At 36.7% G+C, this 20,949-nt stretch overlaps 1 protein-coding gene and 1 long non-coding RNA gene across 2 annotated transcripts; one reads left to right on the forward strand and one right to left on the reverse strand.

Annotated features, from left to right (window-relative positions):
* Positions 1-808: 808 nt before the first annotated feature.
* LOC309478419 lies at positions 809-15,183 on the forward strand. Its single transcript, XR_014198984.1, has 3 exons — positions 809-1,662; positions 2,252-2,363; positions 15,142-15,183. It is a non-coding gene; the product is annotated as an uncharacterized lncRNA (long non-coding RNA).
* LOC309477909 (uncharacterized protein) lies at positions 6,933-14,484 on the reverse strand. Its single transcript, XM_082141415.1, has 2 exons — positions 8,913-14,484; positions 6,933-8,748 (listed from the first exon to the last, which is right to left on the reverse strand). Exons 1-2 carry the CDS (start codon positions 9,732-9,734, stop codon positions 8,668-8,670), a joined length of 903 nt encoding a protein of 300 aa, XP_081997541.1. The 5' UTR covers positions 9,735-14,484; the 3' UTR covers positions 6,933-8,667.
* Positions 15,184-20,949: the final 5,766 nt, after the last annotated feature.

Genomic DNA, 20,949 nt, shown 5'->3' on the forward strand with positions numbered 1-20,949 from the left:
GAAATTGATCAAGACATTCCTCCGGAGCACAATGTCACAAGAAAGACTGTCGAGTTTAGCTCTCTTGAGTATTGAGAATGCCCGTGCTCGCAACACTGACATTAAAGATGCAGTGAAAGACTTTGCGCACCAAAACGCGCGGAGAGCACAAAGGAGTCGCTAGATGTTTTGTTTGCCAGTTGATCGTCAGAAGTTGGTATGCGAATTTCTTTAAAGCCACACTAAGTAGAAATTGTGTTTTTGTCAAACAGCGACCCCTAGAGTCGCTGTGGAATACTTGCACTGTCGTAAATTATATTATAACATTTTTACATGATTGCAGCTAAATCACAAGTAAATAGTCTATAGGCCTACTGTATCATTTAATTTGTGTTGTTTTTATTGGAATGTAAACATTACAAAATGCCAGATAACATCAATTAAGTTAAATGTACGTCGCATTATTTCATAACATTGGCCGTTATGATGTCATTAGACATGATTATTGCAATTTATCATAATAGTTTGCAAATTGTGCTCGTTTACACTATTTACAACCTCTACGTTAGGCTTATTTATGATAATTATGTGAGATATTGAAAGCTGTTCTCATGATAATCGCAGGAATCAACGTCAACAGCGTCTGATATCCCTCAGGACTACGTGATAAATACACCTCACAACACCTGAGTTCTGCTGGCAAACTAATTCGTGAGGCATAGCTATCTGATTTATCATAACGATTCCATTTACACCTGGTCACATAAATGTATTTTTGCGAAACGGATTTAAATTCGATCTTCAATTCTCGCGCTATATGCAGATTTAACCCAGCCGGCACATGACCGACCTTCAACGTTGAAATATGGTTGAAATAATGTCAGTTGTTGTTTCAACGTTGAAACAACGTTGAAATAACGTTTAATGCTAAATGGTTGAAAAAGGTTAACAAAAACACTTCTAAATCAACGTTGAAATTTTTACAAGATCTGTACGTTGAAACAACGTAATGTTTTCGACAACATACTACAAAAATATCTGCCTTTTAACATATTATTATGATAATTAATTAGCATTTAATGACTTTTTATCATAACAGCTCTTCAATGTATATGTTAAAATACAATTATTATCATTATTAACAATAATAGTTTCACCCTCAAGAGAGCAGTGCAGCAGAAACCTTTTGCCTTATGTGATTTTGTGTGAATTTACAATTTTGTCTGCTTGCCTAACAGTTTACATTGCATTATTACATTTGTATTCACACTCATGTCATTTGACCAATTAATTAAATATTAATACAGACAGACTGCAAATAAAACTCAAATAGCCTACAACACAACGTTAACTCTCGCAAACTATCGTTATTGGTTGTTTCGCCGTTTTACTTTGAACATGATTGGTTAATCTGTCTGTCTTCCAGGAAACTGTCCAATGAGAGTGTGCGCGGCTCTGGCCGCCTATTTTAAGTTTGAAAATACGTCCGTTACTCTCGGTCGGTGTGTGTGAGCTGCAGCTGCTGCTTTTGATTACTCGGTCAGACCTGGATTATTTTATATCTGCCTGTTGAATTCTTAAATTTTGAGCGAATTTGAGTTGATATGTCAATGAAGAACAAAAGCTGGAATGTGAACGGAGGAAGGGGTCGTACGTGGTCTGTAAAAATACTGGCGATATCAGGTAAGAAAACATTTTTCAGTCCTTAACAGTCTAACGTTAGGGACACGGGTTACGGTCATAGGCTTACTGCTACTGCAACCTCATAAGATAAATAAGTTATCTCTGTGTGTGTTTTTGTACTGCTTCACCATTAGCATGTATTTCAATGTAAGTTAGTACCATCCGACATTGCTGTGTTTTGTTGTTGGTAACGTTAACTTATGTGTTTAATGTTGTCAGCTATTAGTTTAAAAACGCATGAGAGGTAAAAAAGCGTGGGAATGAGTAAAGTGGTGAAACTGTCATTTATTCGTTAGAAGTTTACATAACCTCTTCAAACACTGATAACGATATTGAAAAGATATTTGTTTAAAACATTTTTTACATCAAGCATTGGAATAAAATATTTATCGGGGGAGAACACCCAACAGAAAGACCCATTCACCAACTACAGTAGCACTAGCTGCTAAGTCAATTTTACCCACTGTTCGAAAACCTACACTGGGATTAATAGTATTAAGTATGATTTTCATCTTTAAAGTAAGACATTTAACGTTACTGATAGAAAGTCTGTGTAACTTTTTGTCCTTTTGTCTTTCTTCTGCTGAAGTGGCGCACTGAAAGTGGATTCATGTCACCTTAATCAGTCCTTTCTTTAATCACTGGAAACCATTAAGGGAAAGAGCCTCAGACGTGTCATAATAGGATAAATGCGGCTGCAGGTAAAATTATTTGATGGTTTGATTTTGGTACCATTTGGCTTTTTTGTGTGTGCTTCCCTTGCTATGATACACATTTCTGATGGAATTGCCATGCACTGTAAAAAATTCTGCTGTGATTTTACAGTAAATTACTGGCTACTAATTGCATTACTTTCACAGTAATTTACAGTAAGAAATTTAATGTAAATTACAGTAAAATGACAGTTGTGTACAGTGATTTCACAGTTAATGATATCACATCATTACTGTAATTTCACAGTGCATAACTGTATAAATATAGTTATCAGCTGTAACTTGAACAGTAATTTATTGTGTTTCAGCTGTAAAAGTAATGCAATTAGTAGCCAATAATTAACTGTAAACTTACAATTTAATACAGTAATGCAATATGATAACATAAAAGTAGTAAAAAAAAAGATTAAACAATAGTTTCCACAATTGATTTTATTTTCAATAAAATTGATACAACAATATCATAACAAACGTTGCAAGGGTCGTTGCATAACAGCGGGCAAGAGTCGGCAACGGGCAAGAGTCGGCAATGAGATGGCAGTCCAAACACAGCCAGAGGTAAATACCAAAACAATAGGTAGAAGTGAAGGTCTTGACCAGAAGGGCAGTCCAACATATTCAGTGGCGATATGGCAAGTAAAAACGGAGAGAGCCAACAATGACCGGAGCAAATGAAAAAAGTAATACCATCAAAACAAATAACATAGCAACCCAAGCCCCAACACACAGGTTTCATGCCGAGTACATGCTTAACACAAAATCTGATTATGTTGCCATCCATTCAAAATCCACAAGTTTGCGCAGCAGAGAACAAACTTGCTGATTGATGCCTCCCTGCTTCTTCTTGGATTTAGATCCTGTATCAGGGTTGATGCCCAGGAAGCACCTAAGACCACAATAAAAAAAAAAAAACATTTCAAAGTCTGAGAGATTCCCTATTTTTGTTATATATTTGAAAATACAGTCTAAGAATAGAATATATTTTACACTGATTATTTTTCAATAATCCATTTAGTTTTTCCACATTTGCTGACCACAACAGCACATGCAAAACACCTTAGGTAAGAGGTGCTCATTCCTGTAGCTGGATATCTGCCTTTTGTTGGATCAGACTGAACTCTGCAGAAAGGTAGATATCCAGAAACAGGAATGAGCACCTCTTACCCAAAGTGTTTTAAAAACAGTCTTAATTTTATGGACGGAAAGACAGGAGTCACGATATACAGTGAAATGGGATTATTAAACTTCAAAAAGTGACAGTTTAAAGACATGCAATTGCACGTTTGAAAGTGAAAACTGTTGCACGTCCACCAGGTTTGAGTTCATTCATGACTCGTGGTTTCAGAGCAGTTTGTAATAATGTGCAGTACTCAAAGAAATGGTTAACTTAAAAATTAACATTTGCTGATAATTTATACTAATACTTTGGATTATCATTCCATCATTGGACATACCATTCACTTCAGCCTGTAATGAAACCCTAAAAATCTTAAATTCTGTTCTGATGAAGAAAGAAACTATAAATTATCAGCAAATTTCATTTTTTTGGGTGAACTGTTCCTTTAATAAGTACTGTTTACATTGTTTATAATATGCTGTTGATGAATTTTGAGTTTACTTTACTTTATGGTGTTTACATTTCTAAACATATTTTGCTATTCATTTTAATAATGGAGTGAGATTTTTGTATACCAAGTCCAAAGTCTCTTATCCACTGCAAGGTGCAGCTCAACTCGGCTCGCTTTACATTTCTGTTTGCTTCTGCAGATAGTCTTTGGTACCATCTCAATGTAGGTGTTTTTACAAGCAATTGTCATGGTTACATTTTACATTTCCATTTAACAACCGTTAGAGGAGGTGCGTGACATGATCTTAATGGCAACACAAACACATAACATGGAATGGTGAGAGGAACATCTGTACCTAATCTGTTCGCCGTGTTTTGCCTAGGGATGCGATGTTCAAGTCAAGTCTGTCTCTTCACCACAGTGAAAATACAATATATTAACAATTTAACACTGGTATGATTGGTACTCGGTATCAGCCGATAAAGGTCTTAAAGGAATGGTTCGGAGTAAAATCAACCTAGGCTCCTTTGCACCATGACCTCGAGCCAAACACCCCCCAGAAGCCTTTTTTCCCTTGGTTGAACATTATTAAAGTTAAAGCTTATTTAGAGATATCAGCCGGATGGTTTAGTGCAGGCGCTAATGGATCCAAGGTTGTATCTCGTAAATTACCCACTAATAATGCCCAGAATGGTGCCAAACTTCTACAGTAGTACAAATAGGTTCTGTACTCATAAAACGAGGCATTGGAAAGTTTGTAAGTACATCAGTAGTTTATTTAAATAACACTTGCCTGATGGCTAATGCTACCGCTAACCCAGACGTCGACGTCACTTCAGTGGTTTGTGAAAAGCACGTAAAAGTCCTGACAGAAAGCGATGCATAAGGATGTAGTGTAATGACAAATAATTTATTTTTTTCCGAACTGTTAACAACTTACTGTTAACTAATAATTGTTGCAAACTGGTACTACCAACAAAATATGAGTGCATTCCTGGAACTGGGCATTGTTACACTACATCCTTATGCATCACTTTCTACCAGGACTTTTACGTGCTTTTCTCAAATCACAGAAGTGATATCGATGTCTGGGTTAGCGGTAGCATGAGCCGCCAGGCAAGTGTTATTTAAATAAACTATTGATGTACTTACAAACTTTCTAATGCCTCGTTTTATGAGTACAGAACCTATTTGTACTACTGTAAAGGTTTGGTACCATTCTGGGCATTATTAGTGGGGTAAATTATGAGATACATCATAGGATCCATTAGCGCCTGCACTAAACCATCCAGCTGATTTCTGTAATAAGCTCTAACTTTAATAATGTTCAACCAAGGGAAAAAAGGCTTCTGGCGGAGGGGTGGGGGGTGTTTGGCTTGAGGTCTTGGTGCAAAAGACCCTAGGTTGATTTTACTCTGAACCATCCCTTTAATCCCACATGAAACATTGAAAGGAGATTAAATACCTTTGAATAAATTCAAGAGTGCATGCAGACTCTTCTGGATATTGAAGATTCAAACAGTAGTAACTGGAAAACAGCGAAGCAATACCAGTGATAAAGTCTGCGTGTGGCCCCATGACAACTTGTCCTTCGATGGAGAGCAACCATGCTGCAGGCTTAATCATATCACCTGAAATAAACAAAAGTACCAAACATTAGGCAGGACCTGTAAGACCTGCACTCACAAAACAAGAGGAACTAATGGTCAAGCATTTTAAAGGGATGGTTTGGAGTAAAATCAACATAGGGTCCTTTGCACCATGACCTCGAGCCAAAGACCCCCCAGAAGCCTTTTTTCCCTTGGTTGAACATTATTAAAGTTAGAGCTTATTTAGAGATATCAGCCGGATGGGTTAGTGCAGGCGCTAATGGATCCAAGGTTGTATCTCGTAAATTACCCCACTAATAATGCCCAGAATGGCACCAAACCTTTACAGAAGTACAAATAGGTTCTGTACTCATAAAACGAGGCATTGGAAAGTTTGTAAGTACATCAGTAGTTTATTTAAATAACACTTGCCTGATGGCTAATGCTACTGTAAACTCGCGCTAAATCGGCCCAAAGTCCGGCGTCCGACCAGCGCGGAAGGTTATCACGTGTTCCTGTCCTTTTCTCATGCGGAGTATTGGTTGGTTATATTTGTAATACATTAATCATGTATTCTCTCGTAATTTCATCTGACTCCATAAATGAAAGGTTTTAATAATATCTGTGCCTCACTAAAAGTGAGCAAATGTTTGACTATTCCTTTTAACCATTAAATGAACAATGTCACAATCAGTTAGAATAATCACGTAACAATTTATTATGTCAGGTAAATGTATCATGCCAATTTCATAATCAATTCAAAGATAATCGATACAAAACATCAAATTCTTCGGAATAAAGAAAAGATGCAAACCCAACATTAAGAAATACATGAGGCTGAGAGATCTCGGTCTCTCAGCCTCACGGGCCATCTGAAGTACAGAAAAGGCCTCGATCTCCCTACTGCAATTCCTTAAATAGACAAACCTTTTACCTGGAAACATGTAACAATAGAAATTTGCATGTAGTGGTCGCATCTTCATGGGGGTGGGAGACCATTTGCTTGAGAGATCACCTTCCCTTGTAAGTCAGTTATCCATAAACTCTTAAAGACCTTACTACCTTTTATTTTATCTGTCTGGATATGAGATATCTGTACCAGTCGCACTGTGACATTTTAAATGATACCAAACTTGAAAATACTCTGTGATAATCATACACATTAAACTATACATTTTCTTGGGTGATTTCAGGTGATGATCTGAGCATAAGAGAGAGGGGTGAGGGGAAAAGGAAAACGATGTAGATTACATGACTCGGGGGTGAGACTTTGTCTCGATGGTGCATGAGAGCCAGTTCAAATGCTAATCTCCGGAGAGGTCCTTTTGTCCTCTCAGGGTCTGGTCAGCCCCAAAACAGACTGTCTGGAATTTCCTAATTTATCAATTCTTACACTACCGCTAACCCAGACGTTGACGTCACTTCAGTGGTTTGTGAAAAGCACGTAAAAGTCCTGACAGAAAGCGATGCATAAGGATGTAGTGTAACGACAAATAATTTATTTTTTTCCGAACTGTTAACAACTTACTGTTAACTAATAATTGTTGCAAACTGGTACTACCAACAAAATATGAGTGCATTCCTGGAACTGGGCATTGTTACACTACATCCTTATGCATCGCTTTCTACCAGGACTTTTACGTGCTTTTCTCAAATCACAGAAGTGATATCGATGTCCGGGTTAGCGGTAGCATGAGCCGTCAGGCAAGTGTTATTTAAATAAACTATTGATGTTCTTACAAACTTTCCAATGCCTCGCTTTATGAGTACAGAACCTATTTGTACTACCGTAAAGGTTTGGTACCTTTCCAGGCATTATTAGTGGGGTAATTTACGAGATACTGCCTTGGATCCATTAGCGCCTGCACTAAGCCATTTGGCTGATTTCTCTAAATAAGCTCTAACTTTAATAATGTTCAACCAAGGGAAAAGACCCTAGGTTAATTTTATTCCGAACCAGCCCTTTAATGTTGTATGCATTGTTATAAAAAATACAGTTGTGTTAGTTAAAACGACTTAAAGGTATAGTTCACCTAAAAATTAATATTTGCTGATAATTTACTTACCCTCAGGCAATCAAAGGTCCATCCACACGACTCCAGTCATCAAAAGAAGTCTTCTGAACCTCATTTTTAAAAACAAAACAATACTTGAATTCTTATTAACTGTAAATCTGCACCACCGTCCAGCTGTGCAGTGCTTGTTTGTGAGAGGTACTGCACGACATATTGCACAAGGAGAGTTTGGTAAATATCACGTGTGACATCATCATGTAGACATGGTCATACACGATAAACCCATGAAGCTATAATTTTGAATAATAATAATACAAATACAAATCTAGAGCAAAGAACATTAAACGGCTCTATAGCGCTCCTCTTTTAATTGCGACCTAACCTACATGATGTCACCTGTGATCTTTGCCAATGCAAGTTGTGCAAATCCCTCTCACGAACAAGCACAGCACAGCTGGACGAAAATGAAGATTTGTAGTTAAAAGTATATAAGATTTGTTTTGTTTTTAAAAATTATCAATGGTTTGGGTTCAGAAGACTTTTATTTGTCGACTGGAGTCATGTGGATTATTTTTATTCATATTGGACAGTCAAAAACCAATGGACTACAATCTCTTTCAATGTTAAAGGTGGAGGCCTGAAATAAAATTTCTGTTTTGATGAAGAAAGAAACTCAGAAATATTGGATGACCTGAGGAGGAGTAAATTTTTGAGTGAACTATTCCTTTTACAAGACTTAACTCACTGCCAATATAAATCATAGACAATATAATGCAGAGGTCTTCAACCCTGCTCCTGGGGACCCACTGTGCTGAAGCAGGTTGGAAATAAACTTTGCAGGACAGCAGGTCCCCAGGAGCAGGGTTGAAGACCTCTGTATTAAGGTACTGTACACATGTAGGTTTAACCAGTAGTATACTGAATGACGTTAGTAGGGCCCTATTAATTATTTCTTTCTATTTGATTACATTTACATTTTACATTGTTTGCTTTATGAATGAAATTGATTATACATGCTGTTTGATGATTAAAATTAAACCATAAATATGGAATCCATGAAAACTAAAACGGAAAAAAACTAATTTGGGAAAAAATAAAGCTGATTTCATAGGGCCTTACGTTAGACATTACCTTGGACAATCAAGCGAGGTGTGCTCGGCAATCTGGTCATCCTTTGGACGTCGGCAGCTGTGGCCGATGGCTGTAAAGTAAGTTTATACAGAAAACATTTTTATAGATGCAACGGGGTGCAAAGTACACTGCCTTTGACTTTACACCTTATATTCAGTAAGAACTTTACTGAATATACATTCAAAGAAAACTTTTTACCAATAACTGAATAAGTGTTTGCAAAACAAAACTTACGTCAGCCTCAAGCACGATGGCGTCTTGTGGTTCTTTAAAGTATGTCCTTAGGAGCTGTAGAACACACATGGCCTTGTCTGAAACTTCAACGTCATAATTAGCCAGGACTTCAGCGATCCCCGGATAACGGCTGAGTCCCTGGCAGAACTTAACAATTGTGCTGCCTTTGCTGTGGATGGCCTCTCTTAGCTTGCTGATGATAGAGACATCTGTGAGCAGCTTAAAGTGAGAGTAAAGGCATCTTCGTGAAGACAGAAAGGGCCATTCTTCTATAACCTTGTCAATGGTTGGTGCAGGTACCTGATTAAGATACCTACGTTGCAGTATATAAGTCTTTTCCATCAGTGGCTCAGCTCTTTCTGCGCCATCAAAGCCATCCTCTGAAAACATGCGGTGCAGGCGCATTTTCATCTCATTCAATGTCGTCTCGGTCTCGCCACTCGGTAGATCCGTAGGAGCCCATCTCACGCACCCATATTGATCCACTGGGCCTCTTGCCATTGTCCCTGCTCCACTGCAGGCCCTCCTCTCCCTCCGTCGTCGTGCAAGAGTGTTGTTTCTATTTTTGTACTCAACCCTTGTTTTAATTTGTTGAAGGAGCGACTGGCAGCCATCTCCAATAATATCTCCTGTTTTGCCTATATCTGCAAAACATTTGGGAAACTCTCTAATGATGCCCCGAACTATAGTGTGGCATGTTGCTCTACTAGGATTAGGATCTTGTTCTAAGATCTGATCTACCACTGCCTGTACTATGTTTTTTCTGTCTACTGGGAGGGGTCTTGCTTGATTTACCAAACATTTTTGAAGAGATGAAGGCATCCGTTCCCAATTTACTCTGAAATCAACATGCCATGGCCTTCCAAGATGTGGTGCAAAGCTCTCAGTGCATGAGGAGTGTGAGGATGGACTGCATGTGCTTCCCAAAGGGCTCTGAGATGAAGAAGGTAAAGGGACAGCCTCTAGATTTAACTGAATTACTGGAAGTCCTAAACAAAAAACAAAACAAAAAGAAAAAAAGAAAAGAAAAAAGAATTACTTTCATAAAGTTTCGTCATAGATTAAATTCTGAAGTAATAATTAAACTTAGTTTTTAAACCCTCAATCTTGTCTGCTTGTTTGTCAATTGTGATCATGTCCATAGCACCCTGCCGTGTAGATTTACCTTCATTTTTAAAAGCACCCAACAATTTTCTGCACTGTATTGGACGCAAGTATTTTTCAATGTCTTTTTCTTCGACCAACATAAGGTCTTCCTTGTTTTCGACTCCCAGCTCCTCCAGAACTTCCAACAAATGTGCCAGTGTTTCATCTGAGAGGCTTGGTAAAATTGAAATCACCAAATCCTTAATGCCTTGATTCATTTTCTGAAAGAGAAAAGGTACAATTTTCTTTTTAGTTCAAATGAATCTGTAACACATTGCTCAATAAACCTCTGGAAAAGCATGATGAAGAGCAATTAGTAGCAAGTCAAACACCTCATAAGTTGGAAGAGGATAGTAGTCAAGCAAATGTTCTTGGTTAACACAAAGATAATCATCTTGAGCTACTCCTAATTCACAATAGACACCAATGTCTTTCAACTTAGCGAAGGTATGTTTCTCTGCAACAAAGTACACAGACTCATGTCCGACAACCACTAGAATAATCCTTCCAGCATAAAGTTCATCATCATGCTTTCCAAGTAAAACAAACATCCCCTTTCTGTACAATGTGCCTTTCACTGTGATTTCATTACATGCCACTGTAGACTGTGAATCAAAATTGTAACTGGCCACTGCCTCTCTAATTCTGTCACTGTAATCATCAATATAGAATTCTACACCCTTCTGTATCTGTACAACTGGAGGGAACATGCTGCCTGCACCTAGATAAGCTTGCAGAAGTTGGTGTCTCTCTGCAAGAGTTTTGCAAAGATTTTTAAAATTGTGCAGTTTTCTGGCACACTTCTTAAAATAGCTGTGCTTGCTTTCGAATCTCAAAGTCCAGAGGCGAATTAGTGGACCAAAGTGGTGTATAAGGTCAGGGTAATGACACATGTAATGATGCTTAGGTCGTAAGGGATTATCAGGGAAGAGCTTTTGCCTGGTGCAAATGTATTCTTCGATTAAAACTTTGAGATATGCAACCTGCCCTGTTGTTACCGCTGGTGCACAAACAAGCTCTACTATCTCTCTCAGTTGCAATATCAGTTGCCATACCTCATTTCTACATGGATCTTTAATCCTGTCACCAATCAAGAGAGGTAGTATCCTGAGAAAACACCAATTCTGAACAGCATGTCCACTTAACCGCTCACTTCCGGGTGAGAGTTCGCCTGGTTTGTCATTTGCATCATTTCCTTTGTATTTGAACTGATTTTTGCATCGATTCAATTGCAAGTATGTAAAATGCTTCTCCTCAACTAAACGACCAACAAACAATGCAAGGTCGTAAGAAACAACACCCTCAAATAGATCGTGCCCTAGACATGGTGGGAGCCCAGGCTGACAGACATGGAAATGTGCAAGCTTGTTAAAAGGAGAGTCCCCCTTGATACCAAATACAGAGCCAGCTACAGCAGTGTCTAAATCTTGGACATGGCTTTTATATGACTGCACAGTTCTTGCAGTACCACACAGGTTTGGCTCATTCACAAATGTGGTTTTATTTATCTCACAATATCGGCAGAAATAATCTGCACGACTGAAGTTTTCCAAAAAACCCCCTATACAATGGGATCCCAAATTATCTCCGGAAATGGCAACAAGAGTCCCTTTCACGATTTTACCACTGGACACTGAAATGCCAGTTTCCTCTAGAAATTTAAGATCCTTGATCAATGGCTCAAAAACTTTGTTTATACCAAAGTATTTGAAGTCGTTTTCCCTACAAAGAAGCACAAGTTGCATGTGATCTGTAGTTGATCGGTTGTGTGGCAAAATATCAGTCAGAGTACAGTAGACCGCTAAAACCTTATGTTTTTTCTTCCCTGAACCAAGAGGGTTTACAACCTCAAAGGCATCCTGATATAAAATGAGGCCAAGAGAATCAGAAGCTGTCTTCATTAAACTATTACTCTTAAATCCCTCACCATCCTTAACATCACGTAAAACGTCTCCAGGAGTGGGTGGTTGAGAATGCGTGTAAGCATGCTGTTCTCGCACAGATCTGGTTTTGAACAGTGCAGCCAACGTTTCCTTTATAGGTATATACTGGGCAAAACGCTCTTTGCCATTTTCATCATTACCTAAAAACAATGGCACAGGTTCAACATAGTCAAAATGACTTTTAAAAACAGACTTTCTTTTTTGGTCTGTATTTAACAGCTCCCTGTTATAAAACCTCAGAAGATCATCTCTACGCATTTCCTCAATGATGTTGCTAACAATAGCCTCTGAAATTTCAAGAGCCTTCAGTTTCTCACTCAGGATCTTAAGTGCATGTGACAGACCAATTTCATGTGCGTTCTGAAAGTCCTCAATTATTGTTGTTATAGTACTTGCTGGTAACAACAATTTTGATTGTAATTTCAAGTACAGAAGTGTAATATTTTGTAGGAACAATGATTCATCGACAGCAAATGGCTCTTCACATTCAAATCTGTCTTCATCGGGTGTCTCTAAACAAGGTTGATTAGAAATGCAAAACTGCTCAGTGGGAGCAGATCTAGTTGACATAGAATCATCAAGATCTTCAACATGTTTGTGTTTCCTTGAAATATGAGCTGCTAAACTAGACTCAACTGTAAAGGTAGAACTACACTCTCTGAATGGGCATTTAATTTTGAGTCCTTCTCTTATGTGTGACTTTAAATGCTTGATGAGGGAGGTTAAGCTGTTACACACAATTTCACAAGATTGAGCTACACACTTTAATGGAGCATCAGATTGCTTGCTAAGAGATGGGCCCGATCCTTTATGATCTCTATACATGTGTGCTTTCAGAACGCTATCTTTATTGTACATGCGAGTACACTGAGAAATGCCACACTGATATCTGTAATTTGGAGTATTACTGTGGAGCTTTGTGTGCTGGATAAACTGGACAACAGTCTCAGACACATGCTCACACTGACTGAATTTACAGTGAAACATTGCAAACTGAAAAGAAATAGCCTAGAATATACCAAAGAAAAAAAGAAAGAAGGCTATAGTAAAATTTACAGGCTATATTTGAGTGACATTCCAGAAAATGGTGAATAATATCTCAGAAATTATCTTTTCGTGGCATGTGTCGTGTTTGAATTGAAGTTCACAGGAATTATTCAAAATGGACGATGGCCAACTGAGTTTTTTTCAGATACGAAAGTCGACGGGGAGAATAAAATAATTTTTAAAAAGAAAATAACAAAAGTACAAAGACGGGACAATAGCCAAATTTACCTATAAAACTAAAGTAAAGTTACAGTCAATCGCAAATAATCTCTCAGAAATATATTTTCGTTGCACGTGCGCAGTCTTTGAAATTGAATTGAAGTTCACAGGAATTATTCAAAATTGATGATGACAGATTTTCCAGATATCCTAACTCAGCTATACGAAGATCGACGGGGAGAATTAACACATTCTTAAAACACAAATAATAAAAGTACAAAGACGGAATTAGTCCATTTTACCTATGAAGTGCAACCGAACGTTAACATTAAAGTTACAGAATCTCTCAAAAATGATATGTTCGATGCGCGTCGTCTTTGAATTAAAGTTCACAGGAATTATTCAAAATTGATGATGACACTGCATTTTTCCCAGATATCCTATTCGAAGATCGACGGGGAGAATAAACACATTCTTAAAACACAAATAATACAAAGACGGAATTAGTCTATTTTACCTATGAATGCAACCGAAGTAAAGTTATAGTCAATAATCTCTCAAAAATGATCTTTTCGTGGCATGTGCGTTGTCTTTGAATTGAAATTCACAGGAATTATAGCTAAAATGGATGATGACGCACTTTTTTTCCACTCAGATATACTAACGTCTACACGAAAGAATACAATTTTAAAATGCAAATAATAAAAGTACAACGACAGAAATAGTACATTTTACCTCTGAAGCAATAACTGAAGTAAAGATACAGTCAACACGGTAAATAATATATCAGCAATTATTCTCGTGTGCGTCGTCTTCTAAGTTCACAGTGATAATGCAAAATGGATGACCAACCGTGTCGAGCTAATAGCCTACCCTGGGACATCCCGCCCATTCTTCAAGTTCAAACTGTGTGTGTAACGCAGACTAGCCTATTTTGTTCAAGATTATTCACCTCTCTCCAAAGACTTAATAAATTTCGATTACGTTCACTTAAAATACTTGCACAAAACACAGGATCATTAAAAAAAAATTTGCAAGCCGTCCTTTAACAAAACTTGATAACAAAAACATAATTCATCATAAACAACTGCTGTAAAGCACTTTTCTAAGTTTTTTAAGTCATTTTTCGGCTGCTTTCATGCCAATGTCAGGGATTTTCAACCACCACTATGAAACGCTATAACTTGCTAGCTAGCCAGATCTCTAACATCGTAAATAACTGCTTAGAAATCCATTTTTGTTTTACTATGCACTTTTTATTTACCTCGTAACTTACCTTTATACATCAGATAGCATCTTTATACATCAGATAGCATCGTCAGTGCCAAGAGAATACATTTGGCGTCGTGTCGTGTCGTCGTGAGCTGGATCAAAGAGAGCATATGTCAGACTTATTAAAGTACGGAATTTTCGCTGTTGGAACGTTATGAAATAATTTCAAATAGGTTAAACGATTACATTACTATTTGTTGGAAGAATATTTTCTTTTTTTTAAGAGAGAGCATACTTACATGTAAAGTAGCCAGACTGAAGATGGCGCCTTCGTTCTCAGCTGAATAGGTATTTTTACAGTAATTTGCTGTCATATCACAGCAGATAGTTAATAGTCAGTGAGCGAATCCGCATTACTGTGATATTACAGTAAAACAATAAAAACAGTATTTTACTGTAAAAAAAACAGTTAAATATTGTGAAAGTCTGGAAATATTTTACAGTGTGCTTTAAGTGTACGTTTACATTTTTAATCATGCAATACTAACAGTCTCAAAGATGACATTACACAGTTCATGATGTGTGAATGTTATTATTGCCATAGGCAAACGTTTTTACTATTTAAATCAATTTTAAGATTGTTTAAAGGAATGGTAAAAAAAAAAAAAAATACTGCTTTTTAAGGACTTTTCATTGAATAATTTCTTCTTTCCCCCCTTCAGATTCGCAAAGGATCCAGCTGATTACTGGCAATTTGGTGGAGGATTATTCTTTAGCTGCTAGTCACTTCTGGTACGGATTCATTGGCCTTTTGTGTTATTTTTTGTATTTTACTTGATTTAATAAATTACTTTTAATTAGTACAATGTATGGTTAGGATTCTGAATTAAAACAGTGTAATGTTCTCCACAAATATTATCAGAAATATATAATTGTTGAAACAATATAAACCTGCATTGAAAGATATAAAGAACAACTGACCTCAACCCTCTCAGCTCAACACCACAATTTGTTGATTTCTTCGTCTGTTTTAAGGATGAAATCATGACCTTATGATTATAGTGACCGTAACTGACACATGGGAGTAATATTACATTTTTTACAATTCCACCTTGGGGCTCTGAAGAATTTCTTGTGTAAATGTACATCTGAATACATAAAATATGTGTTTTAGAATGGATAGTGTTGTATACTTTGTTTTCTACCCGACAAATTGAACTGTAAAGTGAAAATCTTGTACATGATTTATTTTGTATTCAGTGTTTTCAGTTTTCAGTGTTTTTGCTTTTATTTATAGGATAGTAGCAGACAGCGGGCAAGAAGTGAAGAGGAAGTGATGGCATCTGAATGGACCTCGAGCTGGGACTCTGTCGGAGCACTGCACAAGGCTGTCACATTTTATTTAGAATTTAAAAACTAAAATAGAAACTAAACTAAAACTAAAATTCTTTAAAAAAGAATACTTTACATTTTAAATATTAAATGTTTAATTTAAGGGTTACTGTAATTGAACAAAAACTGTCTTTAAATATTCCATTTAGATGTTTACTTCTACAGGTTTTTAACATTACTTCGAAAACGCTGCAATTTAAAGTTTGAGATGTTTTTCATCTGTTTTAGAAAGTATTTTTAGACTTGTTTTTTCAGAATAAAACTTGTTTTACAATCTTGAGCATGTGTTAACTCATTATTTAATGTGTTTAATTAAGCCATTGCTGCCAGTCATTTGACAGTTAACAATTTTTAGTGTACAGTATGGACAGTTAATCACAAATTCAGTCAGCATGGTCATGACTCATGTTTCAACTGCAAACTAGGTTGTAATTGAATGTACAATTGTATTATCCCATGATGAAAGGTAAGACGGTGAAACAACGTCACGATATCAACGTTGATTCAATTTGCAAAATCGAAAGGTAATTCAACGTTGATTCAACGTCGACAGAAGACCATAACCCGAAAGGTAAGAGTGAAACGATGTCGCGATTTTAACGGTGAATCAACGTTGTTTCTTCCGCGGTGAAACGACGTCACAATATCAACGTTGATCCGTTTTGCAAAATCGAAAGGTAATTCACCGTTGATTCAACCATGGTACCTGACGTTGTTTCAACGGTGAATCAACGTTGAAATGCCGGCTGGGAATGGAGTGCACGTCACCGAGATATGAGCTGCATTTTATAGATCAGCTAAAATTTCAAAATCAAAGACCGCAATAAGAGAGAGCAGAAACAGCCCTGGTAAGATCATTTCGTTTCTTTACTTTTAATGAAGAAGATTGTGTGTTAAGCGTCTGTGACTTACTTTCACTTTGATTTGCGATATTGCACGTTGGCTTGATGCAGTTGCTCATCTGCGGTGATGCGTGTTCCAGCGCGTCGTCAAATCTGGATATAACATATAGCCTATACAACGCTCTCACACGTTTTTATTTATTTATTTTTTTAGCATTTTTGGGAGGAGTACAATTTACATACGGTTTCAACAACCATATGCATTTACACTTGTCCAGTTTCGTCTGGAATGCGTCTCAGATCTCCTCCTGAAGTGGTTTGAGGGATCGGATTCAAATCCGTCTCAAATGCGTTTCGGAGGGCATTTAAACCTGGACTTTTCACGATCGGATAGCTATCCGATCTGAGAAAATGCATGAAGTGGCCAGGTGTAAACAGCCCCCATGACAAAAACATACGCACGAAACCCGAAAACAAACGCTGGTTGGCCTCTCACGTCCAAATTTGACGAAGTGGTGGGGGAAGTGACGTATGCCGTAAAGCAGTCGAATTTTGTAGTTCTTTTTGTGCTCTTGTTACTACCCGAACACCGAAGTTACATCGTGCCAGTAAAAGCGATACAGACCCTGTCAGGCTATGGCAGACGTGTCATTCAACCTATTGTAAGTCGATGTACCATCACAAGGATCTTGGAAATATATTATGAAGGTTGAAAAGTTACATAGTGTCGCTTTAAATGTAAAGTAGTTCTTTAAATGTAGCATATATCGTAAAATGTAGAGTCATTCTTTTTTCTTTTACTGTTCATTTTTTTACTACAGAATAATTTATTTTCTACAATTACGCATACTTGTGTAGGCCAGCTTAGACTTGTTCTGCACCTTTTATTGAGCCTATACTGTTAAATAAAATACGTAGACCGGGGCCATTGTGTGTTATTATTATTAATATTATTATTAGCCTATTGAATGATCCTCATGCTATTGCTAAAATAACAATCAAATTGAGGCAGAGGCACTTTTAATGCCTCCACGTTCAGACTAATTATTTATTCCAGCGGATATTTCTTACTAAAAAGCGATATCAAAACCAGTACGCATATTTGTAATGTTATTCAATAATAACATAAAATGCACCAATGCAATGCTAATTTTCACATTCATTACTGAAGACGGACTCAATAGTGTACTGCAGCAGATGCGCCATAAAATTTTAATTCGTGGCATAGCATCACTGCTGGTGGGAGGGGCCCCGTCGCCTTCTTTGCGGGGGGGCCTCAGAGATGTGCGGTACGCTACTGCTCAGACTTATGGTCTCCTATACTCACATAATAACCTCTCCCATCTAAGTATGACCTGAACCATTTTAGGACTATCCCAGAAAGCCAGACCCAGTTTTCCAGCCTGTCAAGAAGTATGTTGTGATCGACAGTGTCAAATGCAGCACTGAGGTCGAGTAGTATCAGCACTGATAATTTTCCTGAATCAGTATTTAAGCGAATATTGATTATTATCTTTATGAGCGCTGTCTCTGTTCTGTCGGAAACCAGATTGAAAATTGTCAAAGTATCCATTCGAGCATAAGAATTTTATATTTTATTTAAAAAAATAAAATAATAAAAAAATGTTAAACAGTTATGTTATTTCTTAGTTTTATTGATCTTAAATGTTTTTATACATTTTCTTCTATATCTTTGTGTGATGTTCTGTATAGTGCAACTTTAAAATGTTAAAGCCCCGCCCCCTCCCCAACCCCACACACATGATTCAACTATTAGTCGACTCTATAGGCAAGACTTTACTAGTGGGGAATTTTTCTACAATATTTACTCATGTAAGGTCAAATAGGGCATTCTAGTCAATCTACTGCAGTATTTCCTCTCTCAGTCAGTAGAAAATGTGGTTAACACCCAGTCATGCTTGGAAAAAATATCGCAGTCATATACCGTGAAACCGGTATAATTTTGAAAAATACCATGATACCGCCCAGCACTATATAGGCCTAATAAAAAAAATCATATTGATGTGTTACTACTGTAAAGCTTTACCAAATTATTATGGGATCTCATTCAATAGTTTCAGAATATTTACTTTTTTTAAATAGTTTTGTTTTTGTATTTTTTTTTAATTAACATTTTAATGACAATATTTGTCATTATTTGACAATATATCATATTTATTGTCATAAATATCAAAAATCTAAAAGGTGTGCATCATACATGACACCTAGATGAACAATGTACAGTTGGTTTTATGACTGTAAGTCATTGTCTTCAAATGCTATTGAGCTTTAAATATTGTCATATTTTGTGTATGACCCCATACAGTAGTGAAATACATAACAATATTTGCATATGATTTAGCAGTTTATTGTCATAAATATCAAAAATCTAAAAGGTGTGCATCATACATGACACCTGGGTGAACAATGTACAGTTGGTTTTATGACTGTAAGTCATTGTCTTCAAATGCTATTGAGCTTTAAATATTGTCATATTTTGTAAATGATCCCATACAGTAGTGAAATACATAGCAATATTGGTATATGATTTAGCAGTTTATTGTCATCAATCTAAAAAATCTAAAAGGTGTGCATCATACATGACACCTGGGTGAACAATGTACAGTTGGTTTTATGACTGTAAGTCATTGTCTTCAAATGCTATTGAGCTTTAAATATTGTCATATTTTGTGAATGATCCCATACAGTAGTGAAATACATAGCAATATTGGTATATGATTTAGCAGTTTATTGTCATAAATATCAAAAATCTAAAAGGTGTGCATCATACATGACACCTAGATGAACAATGTACAGTTGGTTTTATGACTGTAAGTCATTGTCTTCAAATGCTATTGAGCTTTAAATATTGTCATATTTTGTAAATGATCCCATACAGTAGTGAAATACATAGCAATATTGGTATATGATTTAGCAGTTTATTGTCATCAATCTAAAAAATCTAAAAGGTGTGCATCATACATGAGACCTGGGTGAACAATGTACAGTTGGTTTTATGACTGTAAGTCATTGTCTTCAAATGCTATTGAGCTTTAAAAATTGTCATATTTTGTGTATGATCCCATACAGTAGCGAAATACATAACAATATTTGCATATGATTTAGCAGTTTATTGTCATAAATATCAAAAATCTAAAAGGTGTGCATCATACATGACACCTGGGTGAACAATGTACAGTTGGTTTTATGACTGTAAGTCATTGTCTTCAAATGCTATTGAGCTTTAAATATTGTCATATTTTGTGTATGACCCCATACAGTAGTGAAATACATAACAATATTTGCATATGATTTAGCAGTTTATTGTCATAAATATCAAACATCTAAAAGGTGTGCATCATACATGAGACCTGGGTGAACAATGTACAGTTGGTTTTATGACTGTAAGTCATTGTCTTCAAATGCTATTGAAGTTAGAAACGTTTATAATACCAATGTCGCATGTAATTTTGAGACGGTCCCTAAATATGCGAATATCGAACGTCCAACGTCAAACCAACTTCGTGCCAGTTTCTGCACCTGCGTGTAAATGAGACAACTGTCTATTTCTGCAGATATATTCATCTATATCTGTCTATATTCATCATTCAAAAAGAGAAACCGACGCTGCAGATACAACCCGTAAACAAAGCAGTGCGTGCTTACCGTTTTGAATATAAATCCTGCTAAACACTTTCTTTATTCCACTCCTCTTGTGTATTGAAATATGCGCCAAGGAACACTCAGGTAAGATTACATATCATTAGAACAGCTTTCTATCTGTACCGTTTTGACTTTGCTCGCTGTTTTGCTATTATTCTCGTGCACTGCCTTGTTCACTAATGCCTAGTTCACACTACACAACTTTAAACGTCGGCAGATCGCTGTGCTGTTCAGACTACATGACTTGCTCTGGAGTCTTGAAGTCGTTGTGGTGTTCAGACTATGTGACACTACGTAAATCTTCTGCAACAGGGGCTTACACACTACAGGAGCTGACAACAAGTCTTGGCGCATTCCAATGGCAAATGGACGGCGGGACAAAATTGTTGGTATATACATATATATATATATAGTTGAGCACCGTCATTAGAACTCTATAACCGCAAAAAAACGTGTTATTAAAATATTTTCTATTATAGAGAATGTTTAAATACTAATTAAAAACAATTGTTGACAGTCTGTGTTATTATTGGTCTATACGTTTCCAACTGTAATTGATTCTTTCAATCATTTGAGATAGAAATAAAAGCTATGACTATGATATAGTGATGTGCCATCATTATGAGATTTATT

This window comes from Leuciscus leuciscus, assembly GCF_965113295.1.
Source record: "Leuciscus leuciscus genome assembly, chromosome: 1".
Taxonomy (NCBI): Eukaryota; Metazoa; Chordata; class Actinopteri; order Cypriniformes; family Leuciscidae; genus Leuciscus; species Leuciscus leuciscus.